This window comes from Malus sylvestris, chromosome 10 (genome assembly GCF_916048215.2).
Source record: "Malus sylvestris chromosome 10, drMalSylv7.2, whole genome shotgun sequence".
Lineage (NCBI taxonomy): Eukaryota > Viridiplantae > Streptophyta > Magnoliopsida > Rosales > Rosaceae > Malus > Malus sylvestris.
Genome location: NC_062269.1, coordinates 30148104 through 30170738, shown reverse-complemented (window position 1 = coordinate 30170738; position 22635 = coordinate 30148104). Strand labels below are relative to the sequence as shown.

Here is a 22635-nt window from a genome sequence, read left to right as displayed (position 1 = left end):
GCTATAAATTAATCTTTGTCCACTCGCCACGTACAGCATACAGACTCTACTTTCGTTACTTTCAAGACAAATACGTTATCAGAATCCGGATTTTGCCGGATTTTTTTTACGAGGATTTCGAAAATTTATTAATTTTATTATTATATATTGTGTAATTAGAAATTATTAAAGAAAATAAAAGTAATATTTTTTTTTTTCTGAAAACAAGATATAGCAATATCAGGGTAAAGATGTCAAAGATTACAGAAAGGCCCACATAAAGGCAAACAGCCACCAGCACAGACTAGAAACAGTAGTGCAAGGAGGTTACAAGAAATCCGGACGCCGCACCAAGTGCTAAAGCGTCCCTCCTCACACTACCACAAAAAAACTAATGAGGAAATGCCACGCCACTTAGTATTAATATTTAATGATATTTTAGGTGAAAAGGTCACGTGATTGTCACGAGCTCTCCACCAACAAAGAGCCGGAGCATCCGCAACCCAAGCCCGAAACATCGACTGCTTTCCTGGATCGAAATTTTGTGCCCTAAAAATTTGGGGTTTTTGGGTTTTGCGAAATTTGGTTCCTGGGCAGCTGCTAAACGATTGCCTGATGAAAATGGATTCAGAAGGTACGCGTCGGGATTGTGTTCTTTCACGAAATAATTGAAAAAAAATCCATCTTAATTTTATTATCAATGAAAAATTGATTTCTTTTTATTCGTGTTAAATATTTAGCAGCGCAAAAGGCGTCGAGCAATAATCCGTCGGTAATGCTCGCTTCTCTTCTGAGTAGGAGAGCCAAGCTTCAAGATGAACTCCGAGGCATTGAAAAACAGGTTCAATTTTTATTTATTTCTTAAATAATTTAATTAAATTTTTTGTTGTTCTTTCATTTAGGGTTGGAGAGTGATTTTTTTTTGGCTACTGGGTTTCTTAGTTAAGGTTCATTTCTGGGGATATAGCTGAAATGGAAGACCTTTTTCTTTTGTGCTTTTTTTTTTTTTTTTTGGTTACACAAATGATTTTAATTGGTCATGTATAGAAAATCAGAAATGTATGTAAAAAAGAATTGAGTTTTTTTCTTTCTCGTGTTATTAATCATAATGGAGAAAAACTTACATGAAATGGGTGTATTACCCCTTTTTGTGTCTATCTCTCTTATCACGTAACATTTAAGTTAGCCTGCCATAGGTAAGCCTTTCTCGTCTTAATGATGTTTCTATGGAAATTCGTTCTTTCTCATTTTGGTTCGGTCCGCAATTTAGAACCGAAATGCAGCAGAAGCTATGAATGGAAATGTATGCAAGTTAGTGGAGAAAAAATTAATTGGTTTTGTATAGCATGTTTAAAGAATAAAGCATTTTTCTTTCGTGTCTTGATGGAGACAAACTTACATGAAAATGAGTATATAAGCACACAATGAGGGAGATAGAGAGAAAGAGTGTATACGCCCGTGATAGGTAAGTTTTTCTTGGTTATGTTGCCACGGATATTTGGTTGTAATTGTTTTCTTTGTTGTTTTGGTTTGGTCCACCGTTTAGAATTGAAATGCAGCACAAGCTATGGGATGGAAAAGTTTTTTCATGTCTTGTTGTAGTTGCAGCTGAGCTGCGTATTTGATACGCCTCTTTACTGAAACTAATGTTTTCTTACAATGCAGGTGTATGATTTGGAGACTAGTTATCTGCAGGATCCAACTCAATGTGGAAATGTACTAAAAGGTTTTGAAGGGTTTCTATCATCATCCAAGAACACTAACCTGTGAGAACTAGCTAAGATATCCTTTTGCTTCATTTTTTTTTCTTTTTACTCCTTTGTAGGGTTATCCTCCTTAGTTAACTCTTGCCCATGAGGCTTCTGTGTTTGCGTGATAGTCTTAAACAATTTACTCTTTTTCCCATGAAGAACTGGTTCTTTAGTATTTTGGCTAGTTTGATCGAATGCTCTGATTATTCAATTTTCCCTCTGGTTCTCTTCCTTTCTGATCTAACCTGTTGTGTTATTCCTCCAAGCAATCTTTTTCTTTGCTAGCAGGGTTCTTTCACTGACCACTTTTGCAGCTAACTAAAACCGGTAGTATTAGCTCATCTAGTGATCCCCATTAACTATAGACAAAAACTCATGAAATGACCTTTGGTTTCGCAGGTTGAGTCTATATTCATGGAATGATTATCTCTATATATGATATTTGGCGGTTTTGAATAAATTATATTCTTGAATTATTACTCGGGCAAGCCTTTTTTATGTCGGAGACATGCTTTAGCTGGGAGATGATTGGCCGTTACTCATTGCTCTGATGGCATCTGAATTGAATGTTCATACAGCACATTTCCCCTGAATAATATATTTTTCCATACAAAAGATTCCACATGGCACATGCAAGTTATATTAAATCAAACACACGGTGCTGATATTTTCTGCATTATATGCACAAAACTTTCATGTTTGGATTTTGGAGTCTGCTGTCTACAGATTAATGGAAAGGAATTCTTCATACCTTTTGACTGCAGCTTGAAGCGATCTAGGAAATTTCAGCCTGAAGATAGAATGTTTTCATTATCTTCTGTTACATCACCAGCAGTAAGTATTCCAGACATTAGAAGTCCCGTTAGGGTGGCCGTACCTGTCGTTCTCATCTTTTATTGTTCTAATTTAATGTCATTTTCGCATTATCAGTACATTCATGCAAGTGAATGTGGACTTAAAATTTCAAACCACTTTTATTTGCATGTATAGGTTTACATTGATAAATAATTGTTTGAAACATGAAACCGATGTTCATAGGTTCTCTTCTCTTTTCTCAGGCAGAGGAACTTGCGGCTGCACGAGATGGTAAAGCTTATGTTGCCAAATATACAACAACAGCCTGCGCAATTCTTATTCATTGTTTTGTCCCCTTGTGTTTATTGTAGATGGGAGATCAGACTTTGGTCCAGGTCGGTCCAAAGGCGGTATATATGCAAATGGGCAGTAAGCACTCCACTATTTTTCTTTGATGGAAAACAGTTTCTATCAATTGCCGCCATTTATCTTTGAGGCTCTATCTCCTGGCATCACTGTCTGAAATATATAATTTATGTCACAGAGGAAAACCGAAGAAGGGAAGACCTGCACCGAGGGACGTGAAGAGAATCAGGCCAAGCGAACAAGATTACGACTATGAAGATGATGCCGAGATGTCATAGTGAAATGGGGAAATTATGGTTTTACCTTTCCATATGAGGTCTGCGCAAGCAAGAGCTGGGACCGAGAGCTTTTCGTTTAAGAAATCTTGCGGCTGTCAAAAGCCATGCCCCTCAGGCGAGCAAAGCCCCCTTTTTCACTTGTGTAATTAACTTATCTCAGGCTGTAAGTATTACTCCCGAGTCCTGATAGTATTTAAGATTTGGTTATTTATGCATAGATCTTGTTACTCGACCAAATGTGAAACTTCAGCTGGGAAACAACTTTCATGAGAAACATAGTTGTCAATCTTGCAACGTTGTTTGATTTGTTTTCCATCTCACAAGGTTGCATCGTGCCATCAAGTATTTACTTGCGAAATTGGGTTGCTATCAAATTCGTTAAAATAAATATTGGACACGAGAAAGCAATAATAAAAGGTTTGTAGCTCAAATGGTTAAAGATACAAGAGAATTGTGATTCATTAAGCAAAAAAATGCTTGTTTCCACGTAAAATTTGGCTTCTTACCTTAATGTGTCATTCTCTCATTACAAACTAACATCTCACTGAAGTGATTTGACAAAATAATTAAATGAAGCTGAGCGAACGGACGTACATGCAACTGGTATCGTTAACTTGTGATTAATGCTGGTATATTTTCAAGTTAAAACACGTAATGACACATGATTAATGCCGGTATATTTTCAAGTTGAGTAATTGAGTAATTGAATGACGTCCTTTTCGCTTGTGGGACTCAAATAGGGGTGGGTTCGGTTCCGTTCGGTTCGGTTTTTTGCCAAAACCGAAAATTGAACCGAAATCACTGTTCGGTTGGGTTCGGTTCGGTTTTCTGTCGGTTTGTGTTCGGTTCGGTTTGTATTCGGTTCGGTTTTTTCCAGTTCGGTTTCGGCCCGGTTCGGTTTTTTTTTTTTTTTTTTTTTGTTTTTCTCATCTTCCCAATAGCAAATAAAATTTCTAAGAGAACCAACTTGCAGCCACTTTGTAATAAGCATTCCAAATTTCTAATTTCTAATAGAATCAAAGACAATGAAAAAAAGCATTCCAAATTTCAATTACAACCAAGTCTTCCAAAGTCCAATGTTAAATAAACATCAAAGTTCAAATCTTCCAAAAGTCCAAACTTAAAACAAACATCAAAGTTCAAGTCTTCCACACCTAAAATAAACATTCCAAAGTTCAAGTCTTTCACACCTAAAATAATAAGAGGATAGTAGTAGTTAGTCCTACAAACTTATACAAAAGTAAATGTTAATCAAAACTGTAATTCACTGTCAGTAGCAGTAGAAAACTAGTAAGCATATGAAATATGCAGAGTGAAATCATGCAGCAAAACCTTAATGGTAAATCACCCCAGCTATCAAGCACATTATTAAATTGAAGTCATAAACAAAACCTTAACAGTCACTATCTTAATTGCAACGTCCTCACCTAATCAACCTAAATCAAACTAATGAAGAAAGGCAGTTTATAATGCTATTAACGAAAGCCTGGCAATGAGTAAAAATAAACAAATGAAAGTTTGCTTAGTGGCCGGAATTACGACATACTTTTCAATAGAACTAGTTTCAAAAGCAACATCAATTTATAATGCTATTAACAGATTTTATATTAGAACTAGTCTAAAGCAACACCAGTTTCAAAAGCAACACTAAGCTTACACTCTATAATCCTCCGTGACAAATACGAAGCTTGGAATAGAAAGAAGGATGCGGGTTATGGAGAAATTGGAGGCATGGACATGGAGGGAGTTTGGAGGCAAGGAACGAGAGAGAGACGAAGGGAATGAAAAATAGAAAAGGTGAGGTGCGTGCGGCTGCTACTACAGTGGCTAGGGTTAAACTTTAAAGGGTATTGTTTATTTCTCATAAAAATTAAAAAAGTTCTCCAAAATCCTGGAGGCATGAGGGTTCGAACGGCTGCTACTACAGTGGCTAGGGTTAAACTTTAAAGGGTATTGTTTATTTCTCATAAAAATTAAAAAAGTTCTCCAAAATCCTGGAGGCATGAGGGTTCGAACCCATGCGCTCCAGCTTGAAAAGTTTCCTTGAAACCAACACGGCAACAGGTTATGTTTTGTTATGATTGTATGACACAACTATGTATAAATATTTAAAAAAGTAATTAAATATATATTGATTCTGTTCGGTTCGGTTCGGTTCGGTTTCCGAACCTCAAAAACCAAAACCGAACTGGCCAGATTCGGTTCGGTTCGGTTTGATATTTTCGGTTCGGTTTTTTTCGGCTTCAGTCCGGTTCGATTTTCGGTTTTCGATTTTTTGAACTCACCCCTAGACTCAAATTGTCATTACATAGCACGATGTCGTTTCACTTGTTTCTTGGACTCGGAATCCAAATACCAAAACCGTTAAGCTAGTGCCGCATTATCCTTGAATTTATTTCCGGGCGGTTTGGCCCTCCCTATTCTGCCGCCGGAATTCTTATCCCCTTTGTACAGTCACCCATTTCACTCCACCACCTTCCCCCTCCGATGAAATTGTTCGTATGTCCCTACACCTATACATACACATATACATACATATATATATATATATATATATATATATATATATATTATCTTACATTTGTTTTCGTTCGTGATTCAATAGGAGAAGATAATGATGCGGAAGAAGGAGCCAGATAAAGCTCCAGCCCCTCCTGAGGTGCCGGCGTACTGGATCGAAACCTCCGAGTCGGTCTCCTACCGCTGCGAGTTTGACCCCAGCGGTCAACTCTCTGTAAGTTCTTCATCTACTTCCCCATGTTTAAATTGCGTATTCACTTCTGGGTTCTGCTGGGTAAGCGGTAGTTTGAGCTGCTGATGCACCCTTGACTGAAATTCCCAATTTGGGTCTGATTTGAGCTATGGGTTCTTGTTGATTTGGTGAAAAGTTGGGGACTTTGTGGTCCAATGGCAGTGCAAGTTGGTCACTGAGTGTCGGGTTGCTGGGTTTGATTTTAATGTATGGGTAGAGAGTGAGAGAGAGTTGTTTTGAAATAAACATGGTGTGGAAATCAAAGAAGGGGATTTGAAAAGGTTAATTGTACACTAAGGTGTAGTTTTTTTTTTTTTTTTTTTTTTTTTCTGGGAAATGAAATGAGGATGCTTTTGGTTCAACAATGTCTTAAGAATTTTCGGCAAAATAAAATACATAGCCATTGCAAAAATGGGAACTGGGGACCCGGTGGGAATTCGGGTTTTGGGGAATGGAAAGAGGATGAGTTGAAGTAGCTGCGGTCCGGTGTGTTTTTTGCGTGCCGGGTTGATTTTGTTCTTGCTTTTGTTGAACTACTTTAACTGCATTGAGTTTTCTGCAGGTGAAGATTCTTGATGACTCGAGACCAGTGTTCCTTAAGGTCGCTGACTCGTTCGTCAATAAATTTTTCCCCTCGGGATATCCATATAGGTAAAGTATTGGTTTATTCCTTTTGAGTGCCCATAAATTGGTTCAATTACTCATGTACCTTTTACCTGTGCAGTGTAAATGAAGGATATCTCAGATACACCCAATTCCGGGCACTGCAGCACTTAACCAGTGCAGCCCTGTCAGTGCTTTCAACTCAGGTCTTTTTTCTGATACCTTCAATGCATTTAAAATCATTATTTATATTTCTTGCATGGAAATTTAACCCTATGAATTCTGGTCGATATTGCACCTTGTACCTTTTATATGTTGCTTTTTGTGCTTACTTTTATATATATGCTTATATAGTATATACTATCTATTTATTTGCTACAATTCTTGAGTGACGATTCATCATATAAGCTACAGATGTCTGCATTCTTACTCCTTTACAGTCACTCCTATTTGCTGCAGGCTTGCGACCAACCCCTGCACAAGCAACTGTTGTAAGTTGGGTAAGTTCTCAATTTTTTAAGAGTATAAGATCACTTGCGACCAAATCACGACTCTGATTGCTTTCATTTCGAATATTATCAATTCCATATTGTTGACATGCAGGTTCTAAAGGATGGGATGCAGCACATGGGAAAGCTTATATGTAGTAATCTGGGCGCAAGAATGGATTCCGAGCCTAAATGTTGGAGAATTTTGGGTCTGTTTGGGAGCTTTAATTCTTATCTAACTATATGTTTTTGGTGGGAAGTGACTTTAATGCTTTTAGAAGATTTTTAATTAGATTAAGCTTTTCGCCTTGCAGCTGATGTGCTCTATGACTTTGGCACTGGCTTGGAAGTTCTTTCTCCTTTGTGTCCACAGCTTTTTCTTCAAGTTGCAGGTTTTGGCAATTTTGCAAAGGTATAGTTTTCATAGAGATGCATACATGTGTATATTAATTTCTTCTCAAGTTCTCCTCACTTTTTTCATTTTTATTATAATTTATTTACTGAAGGTAAACATTAGGTTTTTTTTTATTTCCTTTTTCTGATTTAATGTTTTATTTAAAGTAATAGGTAAACTTGTCGTTGAAATTTATTTTCTTTGTATTTAATACCACGTCCGTGTAAAGTTTTGAGTCCCTTCTCCAGTCCTAAAATATAATTTTGTTGCTTGTTCTTTAAGAGTTTTACCTTTGAAGTTAACAGGGGATGGCAGTTGTTGCAGCGAGAGCAACAAGATTACCAATTTATTCAGCCTTTGCAAAAGAGGGCAATCTTAGTGATCTGTTTGCCAAAGGGGAGGCAATCTCAACTGTGTTCAATGTCATTGGAATGGGAGCAGGGATCCAATTAGCATCTACTGTCTGTTCGTCTATGCAAGGAAAGGTAGTGGATATGATTCACTGTCTAACTCTCAATTTTTACCATTCAGCCTCATCTATTAATTCTATTGTGTTCGTAATTGCACCAAAAGTCCATTTACAAACTGAGGTAAAAACAGGTTTGCATCACTCGTGTGCTATGACAGCAGTGAATATTGCGTAGTGTGTTATTCTGAATTCATTTCGTACGGTAGTTGTGAATTTCTAATATTCCTTTTGAAGGAAATAGATTCGAATGATCTTTAACTTGTTGCAGATGGTTGTTGGGCCTCTTCTTTCAATGGTACATGTATACTGTGTCATTGAAGAAATGCGGGCAACTCCTATCAACACGTTGAATCCACAGAGGACTGCAATGATTGTGGCTGATTTTCTGAAGACGGGAAAAGTATCAAGCCCTGCTGACCTGAGGTATCGGGAAGACCTCCTATTCCCTGGGCGACTCATAAAGGATGCCGGAAATGTGAGAGTGGGAAGGTCATTCCACGAGGTCATTAAGCCTTCAAAACTTGGTGAATTGAAAGGAATGTTCCCTGAAGAGAAGTTTCTTTTAAGTCGTGGAAACAAAGGGGTTGACATGTTATTGGAGCAAAATGCTTCCGGCGAAGACGCATTGAGGGGGTGGCTTGTTGCTGGATACACTGCAGATATAGAGAAGTCTTTTCGTGTGCCGAGTCCGAGCGCACTGGAAGAGGCTTACGAGAAGATGAATGACGTATTTGGTCCATTTGTATTGGAACTGCAGGCCAAGGGGTGGCATACCGATCGATTTCTCGATGGAACAGGAAGCCGTTTTGCGTGGGGGTCGAATCTAGGTACAGATAATTATTCTAAAAGATATTGAAGTTCTTTGGTACGGATAGGATCGGACAAACAGGGACTTTGTGATACAAAAAGTTTATAGAAGTAGGGAAATACTGTTACTTGGGAATTGTACTCACACACCATAACCTTCAGGGGCGTTTACTAATTCATAATCAGATTAAGGGTAATTGAATTAAGGTGGAATTGAATTGAGGTTAATTGGATTAAGCTGGAATCAGAATCAGATTCACGTTGAAGTTGTTTACTAAAATATCTGGAATCGGAATAAAATTAGTGTCAATTCCATAAAACTTGTTTACTTATTCAGTTGAATCGGAATTAAAACTAGTATCATTACCAAACTACCCCTTATTCTAAATAATTATTTTTCATATAAAGTTATTGGAATTGATTTATATATCATATCATATTAATTCATAAAATAATTGAAGAAGCTTTCTTAAGGTAATATTTATGTAAATAAAAAATAAAAAAATCAGCACCTTATCCCTTTCCTCTCGATGTCCCAGCATCATCATCTCCTCCCTTTCTTCAATCCTGTCTTTCCCCAACCCCCACAGCCTTCCCACGACCTCCCATATTCACAGGTCCTCCACTCCTCCCTTCCATCCATATCCTCTTCTTCCCTAGCCCCCACAACCATCCCACCACCTCCCAAATTCGCAGATTCGCATGCATCCTTATATGTCTCTCTCGTTCTTAAATTACGCAAGCGACGAGGAGAACTGGGGTTCGGGTGTGGCCGGAGCCAATGCTCCTCCTCGGAAAATTGGTTAGACTGGAGAAGAGAGTGATATGGGTACCTTTGTTGGATTTGGCGATGAAATTTGTAAGGCTGTTTTGAAATTAAGAAAATAAATTAGGGTAATTTTGGAACAAAACTTTGATTCCTGGAGGACTGCCCTTCAAGGAATCCAAATACCAAGTATTATTAGAGAATCTGACTCCGGGTAACACCGGAGTCTGATTCCATAAATGAGCTAGGTCTCACCCCATTTTCCCCCCGATTTTCATTCCACTGGTGGTAGTAAACACTTGAATTCCTCGAATTGTGTGCAATTCCCATTTCCCATTTGTAAACACGCCCTCAGTTGTATTTAGGAAAAAAGATCATCTCCGGATCTCTTCTACTAAATCCGACGAATCAAGTGATCATGATCCTTGAAATGTGATCTAACAGTTCAAAACAAAAGTTCTTATTAAAAGTTATAATAATTTTAGCCGTTTAATCAAATTTCAAGGGACCGGATCATTTAATCTGTGGGCTTTGGTGGAAGAGATCTGACGAGGATCTCTTTCCTTATTTAGGATCATCATAATAGTTTTTTTGCCTATTTCCCTCTGTACCTTACTATTGATTTGCTCCCTAAACTTTTTTTATGGCCGCTTTTCTCATGTTTAAATACATTCTCGTCACCCTTCTTTACACTTTTCTCATATCACAGATACAAAAATGATAAAAAATAAAAAGTAAAAAAAAAGGTTATCAAACAGACTCTTAATTTTATTTAACTTTCCTAATCTTATTTGTTATTATTATTATTTGGTTTTTATCACAAATGGTCTTTAAAATTGACTTTCACCATCAAGATTGTCACTGAAATTGAAAATCAATCAATGTAGTTCCTGAAAATAGGTGCCGCAAATCAATATGGTCTTCCATCATAATTTTGTTAAGTATTGATGTGGCACATAAATGGGCCTCGTAAGTCATTTTTTTTCTTACAAATGGTTCCTGAAATTGACCCGGGACATCAAAATGGTTCCTGAAATTGACCTGGGACATCAAAATGGTTCCTGGAATTGACCCACGACATCAAAATGGTCCCTAAAATTGAAAATTGAACAATATAGTCCTTCTGTCACAATTTGGCCAAAAATTCTGTATATGCTGATATGAAATAGGTCATACAAGTCTAATTAAATTTAAAAAAAAAATACAAATAGGCTTAATAATTTAATAGTTAATAAAAAAGTTGTCAACCAAAAAACATAGTCCAGCAATCACCTCCAATCTCAATCCACATTTATCTACATCCTTCGTTCTCTATTCTTATAAAAAAATATAAAATAAAATAAAATAAAATAAAAACTCAATATACGCATCTTTACACATTTCGACACTATTCACCAAATTGAACCTAAATCGATATAACCCTTGGTGAAGGCTTGGCCGATTGGCAATGACTTCTGGGACATCACCGTTAACATTTAGGCGATCAACATCCTCACAACCTTAATTTTGGAGAGCTTGTTCGGCGTTTCCCTAATGGTCTGGTGATGCAAAGAACAATGAGGTTTGCCTTGAGATAATGGGGTTATACCCGAGGTGGGTCTATTGTTGGTTAAAAACTATTTCCACACCCTCTCTTAGGCCTTGATTAAGCCTTGTGCCTTTGAAAATTTATGAAATGGATCTCTCTTCGAAGTAGACCCTACTATAAGAAAAAAAAATTCATTGTGCAAAAAGGTATTTAGACAACTATTTTAATTAGTTATTAAACCCACATCAGCACATAACAAATTTTTTTATAGAATTGTGACAGAATGATCATATTGATTTGCGTAATCTATTTTCAAGGATTATATTGATCGATTTTTCAATTTCAGCGACCATCTTGATAGTGTGGGTCAATTTTAGGGACCATCTTGATGGTGTAGGTCAATTTCAGGGACCATTTGTAATAAAAACCCATAAATCTTGTATGGCTCATTTATAAGCCACATCAGCACTTAACAGAATTTTTAACATAATTGTGACAGAAAAACCACATTAATCTGCGATACCTATTTTCAGGGACTACATTGATTGATTTTCAATTTTAAGAATCATTTTGATGGTGAAGATCAATTTCAAGAAGAGAAGTTTTATTCGAACCCATATAACCTATCTTTACACCCAACTTAAACTTTAAATATGAATTGTCTTTTTTACTCTATTATAAAATTGCCATTAAGTACAAGATGAAATTAACAATACAACTTAAATTTATCTATAAACCCATCCCAATATCAAACCTTAGCAATCTTAAGATGAATCCCTAAGATGTGAGATAAAAAAAAGTGTGTTTGTATCATACTTGACCAATCCCAAAACTACCAAACACCGGTCAACGTTTTACCGTCAAGGACCCATAAAAGTTTCCCTCTAACCAGGAGGCCAATCACAGCGCAACACGTGTCAACACCAAGAGGCTAATCACAGGCAACACGTGTCAACATCAAAGGCCAATCACAGCATGACACATGTCAAGGCCAGAACAAAGCTAGAAACTCTCTTCTATAAAAGGAGATCATTCTCCCACAATAATCTATAATGTCATTTGTACTAAATCATTCACTAGTACTCACAAAAGGAAAGCTTGAACCTATATATTTGTGTAAGCCCTTCACAATTAATGAGAACTCCTCGACTCTGTGGACATAGCCAATCTGGGTGAACCACGTACATCTTATATTTGCTTCTCTGTCTCTATCCATTTACATACTTACCCACACTAGTGACCGGAGCAATCTAGCGAATGTCACAAACTTGACACTTTCTGTTGTACCAAAGTCCTCACTGATTTTGTGCATCAACATTTGGCGCCGTCTGTGGGAACTACACTTATTCCCACTCTCTTTAGCTTTGGCAAGCTGGTTTCCACCATTCGTACACTCTCTTTTGACTAAGCATCCCTCTCAAACGTGGGGAGCGAAGGAAGCCACAGCACACAAAACGACACCCCATCGCACCTAGTGCGAAGCAACGAAAGAAGGAACAAAAGAAGTTTTCTTTTCAGGCTAAAGTCGATGAGCTGGAGCCTCAAAACAACAAGATAGTGATGAAGAATGGGATCCTCTAAAAGTAGTATGAAAAGATCTTCGAGATGCTCCACGACGCTAGATATACTAAAACACACGAGCTCATCACCCTTGTAGAAGTCAACCATCAACTGGGTGCCCCCCAACACAGAGGGTCATTTGCCATCGATATGGGTATTCCTGTTGAAGAGCGAGCTACTCATTGAAATGGCGACCAACATGAGACTTCTCTCAACCCAGCTGTTTCGACCCGAAGCAGGAGGAATAGAGGAAGGCATCTCCTTACAAAAGAAATGGAAGGATCGAAAGCAATCTTTCGCGACTGTCGAGACTTCCTAAAGCAACGTCGAGACAATCTCATCCATGTAAGCTTGAAGATCAATGACCCAAGGGTTTCTGAAAGACTCGGTCTCCTCCCATATCCCAAGCTGGCTACCAATTTAGGGAAGGGACAACAAGTCCTAGAGAAACACGAAGGTATAAGGGACTCAAAGATGTTTCGACAGACATACCTTGGAAGTAAGTACGGCAAGTCCAGGGAAAAATCACATGCTCTTGATCAAACATTCCTACTTCCAAGAGGAGATGGAGATTTACGAAAGAAAGCTCAAGTGGTACATGACTCCATTCAGAACCCTCTTGTCCTACAACTCCTTAAAAAAGTAAACAAGTTGAAGGCTGAACGACAAGATGAGATACCTGATTGGAACTAACCTAGGCATGGCCCTCTTACGAGGAGGATCATCGACACCCTCTTCAAGCGAAGACAAAACAAAAGCTTGGTTTACAACTCTATACTGGAAGGGAAGACCCAATTGAACACATTAACCTCTTTGAGTCCACCATGGCATATCGGATGCACACCGACGAAGAGCAATGTCTTCTCTTCCCTTCCACCATTTCTGGCGGAGCTCTAAACTGGTATTGTCGTCTTCCACCCGAGACAGTAGACTCATTTGAGAAATTAAGGAAACTATTTTTCTCTCAACACATTTTCCAGACCGATCGCTTACATTTTGCAGATGACTTGTACATTATTCGCCAGAAGTTGGACGAGTCACTATGAGAGTATGCCGGTCGCTTCAGCCATGAGTATTCTCGCTGAGCTAAGGCATATTATAAGACCGCCCACAAAGTCTTCACGATAGGCCTACGTGATTGTTTCTTCAAGTACATGATCAATGCCAACACTTGGAAGACTTACTCTAAGGTAATGAAACATGCTTACAATCACGCCTCCGCCGAAGTAAGGACATACCAAGGGAACCCCATATGGTTAACCCCTACCAACAAGTGGGAAATGGAAGTCAAGTTCTACCAAGTGAGGAGATCTTAACCATTCAGACACCCATTGTATCATCTCCTGCCTCATTTAGCTACTTACTATGTCACCAAACATATTTGTCCCTTGGTAAGATGAAGGATTTTTCCTCTCAGCAAGCCCATTACAACAAGAGGGATAAAAGTTTGTATCAAGGTTGTATCATTCGACACTTGCTACAATATGCCTCGGCACCTTGCACTTATTCTCACCAACCAGGTGATGAAATGCGCAGAAAGAACTCATCTTCATGCCACCAACCAAATGATGAAATGTACAACCCGTACTCTCCTTCATGCCACCAACCAGGTGATAAAATGGGAAGAAAAAACTTATCTTCATGCCACTAACCAGGTGATGAAATATACAACCCGTACTCTCCTTCATGTCACCAACCAGGTGATGAAATGTGAAGAAGGAACTCATCTTCATGCCACCAACCAGGTGATGAAATGTACAACCCGTACTCTCCTTCATGCCACCAACCAGGTGATGAAATGTACAACCTGTACTATAATATTTTTTGGCAACTTGCCACTCTTATCATCAACCAGGTGAAGAAGGAACTCATCTTCATGCCACCAACCAGGTGATGAAATGTACAACCCGTACTTTCCTTCATGTGAAGAATGAACTTATCTTCGTGTTGAATTTGCTTCGAACAGTGTTGATCAAAAGTGTGTGAAGTTTTCTACAAGTTGTAGTGTTTGCATTGTTACAGAGGAGAAATGTCTGAAGCAGATACAAAATGGCTGAAGAGCTTGATATGCGTATACCATGCACTGAAGCCGTTGTTGGCTTGCAATAAGACTTTGTTGGTGACTATAACTCTTGTTAGGCATAAGTGTTCCCTTAGTTGAGTTGTAAAGCTTGAGGGTTTTTGATTATTTGTGAATGCTAGGATTTCACATGTATGGTTCATCCAAACCTTCGACTACTACAAGGTGTGGCTTACATCACAATCTCTTGCTTAACAGTGAGGAAACAAAATTTGTATATGTTGTCTCTCCCAAATTTTCAAATTTCTAGTTTTCCCAAAAAAAAAAAGGAAATTGGGAAATTCAACAAAGCTTCATCAATGAAGGACAACTACAAATTCTCAAAGGCTTCACACACTCTTGATCAAGATAGTGTGAAGCAAAATTAATTTATGGTGGAAATCAAAAACTTCATCAATGGTGGACAACTACAATTCTCAAAAACTTCACACTCTTGATCAAGACAGTGTGAAACAAAACCAATTTATAGTACCAACAAGAGCTTCATCAATTGAGGGCAACCACAATTCTCAAAAGCTTCACACACTCTTGATCAAGACAGTGTAAAGCAAAACCAATTTATAGTGCCAACAAGAGCTTCATCAAAGGAGTTCAACCACAATTCTCAAAAGTTTCACACACTATTAATCAAGACAGTGTGAAGCAAAACCAATTCATGGTGCCAACAAGAGCTTCATCAATGGAGGGCAACCACAATTCTCAAAAACTTCACACTCTTGATCAAGACAGTGTGAAGCAAAACCAATTTATGGTGCCAACAAGAGTTTCATCAATGGAGGACAACTACAATTCTCAAAAGCTTCACACACTTTTGATCAAGCCAGTGTAAAGCAAAACCAATTTATGGTGCCAACAAAAGCTTCATCAATGGAGGGCAACTACAATTCTCAAAAGCTTCACACACTCTTGATCAAGACAGTGTGAAGCAAAACCAATTTATGGTGCCAACAAAATCTTCATCAAAAGAGTTCAACCACAATTCTCAAAAGCTTCACACACTCTTGATCAAGACAGTGTAAAGCAAAACCAATTTATGGTGCCAACAAAAGCTTCATCAATGGAGGGTAACTACAATTCTCAAAAGCTTCACACATTCTTGATCAAGACAGTGTGAAGCAAAACCAATTTATGGTGCCAACAAAAGCTTCAACACCAAAGCTTCACCTACAAAGTTTCAACACAAAAACTTCACCTATAAAGCTTCACCTACAAAGCTTCAACACCAAAGCTTCAACTCCAAAGCTTCACCTACAAAACTTCACCTACAAAGCTTCAACACAAAAGCTTTACCTACAAAGCTTCAACTCTAAAGCTTCACCTACAAAAGCTTCAACTCCAAAGCTTCACCTACAAAAGCTTCAACACCAAAGCTTCACCTACAAAGCTTCAACACCAAAGTTTCACCTACAAAGCTTCAACACAAAAGCTTCACCTACAAAGTTTCAACCCAAAAGCTTCACCTACAAAAGCTTTAACACAAAAGATTCACCTACAAAAGCTTCACACACTCTTGATCAAGATATTGTGAAACAAAATAAATTCATGGTACCCAACAAAGCTTCACCTACAAAGTTTCAACACCAAAGCTTCACCTATAAAGCTTAATATAAATATATATATATATATATATATATATTCGGAAATTCAAAAATTCAAAAATTCAAAAAAAAATCGAAAATTAAAAAAAAAAAAAATTGCCTAGGCCTCGTCTTTTTTGGGCCTAACAACTTTCATAACAAATATATATAAATGAGGAGTTTTGGGCTACCACTTAGAAAGGAAAATTGTGAAGTTTTGTTACTTTGGAAACTTGGCTAGTAGCAAGACACCTCATTTGTCAACTCCCTCGACCGGAGATTTGGGGGACTCCTACCATATGCTACTGCACCTTAATATTCGGAAGTCTCATGACCACTCAGTGACTTAGATTTTGCAACTCTCCAACCAAGAAGTTTTCCTCACTCGGGAAATTAAGGGAGCATTACCTCAACCTACATGCATCACTCACAAAGCTTCAACATACAAGCTTCAACAAAAGAAAAAAAAAATTCAAATAACTTAGTGAATGAGGCTTTGGTGTATTTAACATGATGCGTTGAAATGAGGCAAAACTTATTTATTGATATCTCCGATAAGTTACAAATATGTATACATGAATCAAGATAAACACATAAGAAGAAGTCTTCACAAAGGTTGCTCAGGATAAGTCTCAGCAGACGGCAGAGCCCCAGAAATAGGAGGCACCGGAGGGTGATCATTCGGAGCTTCAGTACTGGGCAGAATCCCAAAATAAGGAGGCACCGAAGGTTAATCATTTGGAGCTTCATTACGTGGTACAGCCCCATAAGACGAAGGCAATAAATGCCTTTACAACAAACCCACAAACCTCTGATGATCAAGTAAAATCTGACCATCAGATTCCTGCAGCTGGTCAAGCTTCCTCTTCATGTTTGTAGCATAGTTATGTGCGAGCTTGTGCAACTGTTTATTCTCATGCTTGAGTCCTCTAATATCCTGTTTGAGACTTATCACTTCAACCGCCAATGATTCAACTTGGCGGGTTCTAGAAAATAGACGCTGGGCCATATTAGACATAGAACCTGCACACTGAACACTAAGAGCCAGAGAATCCTTACCAGCCAACTCATCAGACCGTTTGGAGAGTAGTATGTTATCTTTGGGAATGAAAAGGTTCCTAGCCACCACCGCAGCGGTCATATTATTCTTCATCACAAAGTCCTCAATGGTGAGAGGACCAGTATAGGATAAGAAGGATGTGCGCCATATGTTGTCTTGAGGAGGCATGGCTGCCTCTTCACCAAAGTTCAAGTCAAAACGACGGTCGGATAGGCCAGACATTTTCAGAAATGATGAAGGAGAAATGAGGTCCAATAAATCTCTGAAGTATAAAAATAAGGGGAAAATTCTATAAGCAATAACTCTCTTAACGTACTTCTTGCACACTTATAAAAGAAAGGGCAACAAGGTCGTTGATTCAAAAATCGAAAAGGCACCACTTTCTGGATTTCGAGAAACGGATTTTCCTGAGTAAAATCTGTCGACAATCTCCACACGCAACATCAACTCCTCGGGTGCCACAGATAGCTTTGCCAAAGATCTTTGACAAAGTTTAGACACAGAAATTTTGAATGTCTAACTACCCTACTATTACCCACAAGGGTAAAGGAACATCACCACTGCTTGATAACTGGAAAGTCCCTATATGTGTCAACCTCCGTGCTTCGTGGCAAGGCAGACTGGCAAAAATGCCCAACCTTTACTCACATTCGAGAAAACACTCCCCACAGGATTGCTTGCTAAAAAATCGAAGAGGCACGACTCTCTGAATCTCAAAAGCCAGACTCCCAACATGATTACTTGCTCAAAAATCGAAAAGGCACCGCTTTCCGAATCTTGAGAGCCAGACTCTCAACATGATTGCTTTCTCAAAAATCGAAGAGGCACCGTTCTTCGAATCTCGAGAGCCAGATCCCCAACAGGATTGCTTGTTTGAAAATCGAAAAGGCACCGTTCTCCGAACTTCGAGAGCCAAATTTCCTTGGATAAAGCTTGTCTGCAATCTTCACATGCAACATCAGCTTTCCAGATACCACAGACCACTTTTTCAAAATGCTCTGACAAAGTTAAAATATGTGAATCTTGCAGCTCCCACTACATTGCTATAACCAAGAAGGGTAAAGGAACAACGTTACTACTTGCTGTTGGGACAATTTCTATATATGTCGACCTTCATCCTCCACAGCCAGGCAGACCTGCAAATAAAAAAAATGCTCAATTTTTCTTCACATCCAAGGGAACACTCTCAGCAGAGTCTCTCGAAATACTCAGCTTCTCCCCCCCCCGGCGATAATACCTCTACAAACAAGCCACACCAAAGCAAGAGTATCTCATATCATCAGGGTTAAAAGCAAGAGTATCCCATATCATACTTTTTCCCTGTCTTTTATTTTGCTCTTGTTCTTACCTGCAAGACAAGGAGAAAGAGAGCAATTAGTCAGCACTTGGAATCAAGCTTCCAGTCAGGAACTGACTGCCTGGAACTCCTTGCCTGATTACTTACCTGGCATTGCTCTCGAGTACTCATCTTCAACATCTTATGCTTCCAGAAAAGATACCACATCTGCCTGAGGAACACATAGGGCAAGTGAGAAGGATACAAGAAAGCATGTGGGGACAATCGCAACAGAACACGTGTCGATTCATCTATTACTTTGTCAACAGCAAAAATATCACATATCATCAAGGTCGAACGCACTCTTGATTTGATGAACTTGTTTTGACCCTCAAATTCTTGAGTCGGCATTATACTCTGGAGGAAACCAGAAAACCCTCCAGCCCAGTTAAAGAATAAGCATGTGGAAAGTTACTTCTTCAAAAGCAAAAATATCTCATATTATCTCTTTTCCATGTCCTTTTCTTTGTCCCTCTTGATGTCTACAGAACAAGGGAAATGAGAACAATCTGCCGGAACACGAGATCAAACTTTCGATCTAAGACTGACTGCTTGGAACTCTGATTGCTTACTTTGTCTGTTACCTCTTTCGGCAGATCTCATCGCTCAGAGACTTAGGGGACTCCTACTATAGAGTTTGTATCACACTTGACCAAGCCTGAAACTACAAGTAAGTTTCAAGTGAAATTAATACATTACCTTGTGCATCTCCATCGGTTAAAGATACCACCTTTGGATGGAGGAAAAATACTTCCAGATACGATGTCACATCTACTTATGAGACAGATAAGGCAAGTGAAAACGATACCACACTTCAGTACTTAGAAGTTTTGTGATTACTCAACGGCTTGGATCTTACAAGTCCCCAACCGAGGAGCATCCCTCACTCGGGAACTTAGGGAAGCACTATTTCTATACTTGACCAATCCTGAAACTACCAAACACTGGTGAACGTTATACCGTCAATGACCCAGAAGAGTTTCCCTCCAACCAGGAGGCCAATCACAGCGCAACACGTGTCAACACCAAAAGACCAATCACAAGGCGACACGTGTCAACATCAAAGGCCAATCACAGCATGACATGTGTCAAAGCCAGAACAAAGCTAGAAACTCTCTTCTATAAAGAAGATCATTCTCCCACAATAATCCCTAATGTCATTTGTACTAAATCATTCACTAGTACTCACAAAAGGAGAGCTTGAACTTATGTACTTGTGTAAGCCCTTCACAATCAATGAGAACTCCTCTACTTCGTAGATGTAGCCAATCTGGGTGAACCACGTACATCTTGTGTTTGCTTCCCTATCTTTATCCATTTACATACTTACCCACACTAGTGACCGGAACAATCTAGTGAAGGTCACAAACTTGACACTTTCTGTTGTACCAAAGTCCTCACTGATTTTGTGCATCAACAAAGTGTACTGAACTTAATGAAATCATGGTTTTGAGGATTGAAAGTATACTTCAAATTCTGAACTTGAAATATGAAACGAATGGTTTGTCACCCTATAAGAATTTATTGGTTCCAAGAAAACGACGACGGCTAATGTTTGATCTTTATAGATTGCGTCTTTTGCATAATGTATGATTTAGGTAGGAAGTTACAAGAACTTACATAAGGTTATAATCATTTGAAGATTGAGATTTACAATTATAGTCTAAAGTCCATATTATCGTAAACAATTCTTCTAGTAATGTTCGTTTCGAATATTCTGAGATGTCTCTAGTGTTCTTGTAAATGGATCACATATTTACTTCTTGGACATCGATACATTTACTAAGCTCGTGTCACTTTGAGATATAGCTTGAGGCTTATAGGTAGCAGTCAAGACCAGTTGGCTGATTTAACTTTTCCGGCATTTTGTTGAACTGTTTTACTTAACTATGTTTGCTTCTTACATGTTCTACTTTCGTCATTCTACTCTACCCAAGAAATATCATTTACAACTTATGATCGGGAGTTATGGTTTAGAGATCATCTTTGCTACTCAATTGGCAGTATACTTCTAATCCTTAAAAACACAATTTCATTGATTTCCATATACTTCGAATAAATTTTATTGCAGTATATTTTCAATCCTCAAAAACACAGTTTATTGCAGTATACTTCCAATAAACCATTCATTTCATATTTCAAGATCAGAAATTGTAAAACAATATTAAGTTTGGGTTTTTATTTTCTAAATGGGTGTAAAAATAAATTTACATATTGAATTGAGCTTGTGAGGATAGTTTAGGTAGTAAATTTGGGTTTAAAGAGATATTGATAGTTTAATTAAAAATAATATGGACATAAAGAGTAAATTAGGTGTAGAAAAATGTTATATGGGTTCAAATAAAATTTCCTTTTCAGAAACCATCTGTGATAAAACCTTTTTTAGTTTTGAAATTTGACATTTATTACCGACAAGCTGAATAAATATGAGGAATCACAATTGAATGGAAAACCGGTTCAAAGGAAGAAATTAGTGACAATAAAATCTCGGCCTAATCGGATAAATGGTCCCCGTGGTCAACAGGTATTCGGATGATAGCCCCTGTGGTAAAAAAATTCGGATTTAAACCCCTGTGGTCTAAGTCTGTTAGGATTTATGCCCTTCGGTTAAATAATGCTGACGTGGTTGCCACATATATGCCACGTGGCAAAAATAATAATTTTTAAAATACCTGAATTAAAAAAAAAAAAAAAAAAAAAAAAAAAAAAAAAACGCAGAAACCCAGAAAATCCCCCCCGCCCTCCGCCCTCCGCCCTCCGCCCGTTCCCCCACCCCGCCGGACTTCTTCTCCTTCTTCTTCTTCTTCTTCCCGCCGGAGACCAGCTCCCCCCCCCCCGACGGAGCCCTCTCCCCGCGCGACCCTCCTCCCTCTCCTTCTTCCTTCTTCTTCTTCTTCCCGCCGGTCTCCCTGCGCGACTTCTTCTTCTTCTTCTTCTTCTTCTTCTTCTTGTTCTTCTTCTTCTTCTTCTTCTTCTTCCCGCCGGAGACTAGCTCCCCCCTCGCCGGAGCCGTCTCCTCGCGCCCTCCTCCCTCTCCCTCTTCCTTCTTCTTCTTGCAGATCCGGTTTGTTTGTTTGTTTTTTTTTTTTTTTTTTTTTTTTTTTTTTTTAATTCAGGTTTTTTTTAAAAAAAAATTAAAAATTATTATTTTGCCACGTGGCAGCCATTTGGCAGCCACGTGGCAGCCACATCAGCATTATTTAACAGAAAGGTTTAAATCCTAACAGATTTAGACCACATGGGTTTAAATCCTAACAGACTTAGACCACAGGGGTTTAAATCCGAATTTTTTTACCACAGGGGCTATCATCCGAATACCTTATGACCACGGGGACCATTTATCCAATTAGGCCTAAAATCTCTTTCAGTCCAGAAGTAGAAAAGAAAAGGTGATGATGATAGCACGTCATTGATGATAGCATGGAAAGTGGACTAGCCCCGTGAGTTCGTACTGATTTGGAAGTGTGGTGCTAAAAAAATTAATTTATTAAAAGGTTTGGAACATCCAATGTATTTTGTTAAAAAAAAAAAAAATATTAAAACTGTTGTTAAGGACAATAGAAAAGCAAAAGCAGTGTCTACCATGCTTCTAAAAAAATTCTTTTTTTCAAAGCATAGTAATTAGTGCCTATTTAATGAAATTTCAAATGGTAAGTATACCCTCAAATATTTTACAAAATTACAATCATTGCCCATACATTATTTTTTTTACAATTATTATATTGCATTAAATAACATATATTTTCATGCATTGAACATATTCACAGCAATTTATATAAAAGTTTATCAAACATTCAGACACTAAGTTTTTTTGTTATAAGCATTTTTATAAAATAAATAAATAAATAAAACTAACCAAACACTCAACAACTTTATTTTACAGCTGTTTATTATCACATCACAACAAAAAACAATGTTTTTAAAAAGTACAACAATCCCTAACTAGCCGTAAGTGGCTATTTAGAAATTAAATTAAAAAGCATCATCCTTTCTTTGGTGTTTTCAGTTTTTATCTTTCACAACTAGACAAAGCTGACGTATATATA

General features: G+C 38.1%; 2 protein-coding genes across 3 annotated transcripts; both read left to right on the top strand.

The window, feature by feature from the left end:
- The first annotated feature begins 437 nt into the window (after positions 1–437).
- On the top strand, positions 438–3463 carry LOC126586021 (uncharacterized). 2 transcript variants are annotated; one of them, XM_050250706.1, is made up of 7 exons: positions 438–613; positions 723–820; positions 1645–1745; positions 2495–2564; positions 2789–2816; positions 2897–2954; positions 3070–3463. In XM_050250706.1, exons 1-7 carry the CDS (start codon positions 595–597, stop codon positions 3167–3169), a joined length of 474 nt encoding a protein of 157 aa, XP_050106663.1. In that variant the 5' UTR covers positions 438–594; the 3' UTR covers positions 3170–3463. The 2 variants fall into 2 exon arrangements, with proteins under 2 accessions (XP_050106663.1, XP_050106662.1); XM_050250705.1 differs by having other exon boundaries at positions 720–820.
- Positions 3464–5467: 2004 nt separating this feature from the next.
- LOC126586019 (protein root UVB sensitive 2, chloroplastic-like) lies at positions 5468–8888 on the top strand. The gene is made up of 10 exons (XM_050250704.1): positions 5468–5502; positions 5554–5668; positions 5775–5903; positions 6484–6572; positions 6646–6730; positions 6965–7024; positions 7128–7221; positions 7327–7424; positions 7712–7891; positions 8144–8888. Exons 1-10 carry the CDS (start codon positions 5486–5488, stop codon positions 8729–8731), a joined length of 1455 nt encoding a protein of 484 aa, XP_050106661.1. The 5' UTR covers positions 5468–5485; the 3' UTR covers positions 8732–8888.
- The last annotated feature ends 13747 nt before the right edge of the window (positions 8889–22635 follow it).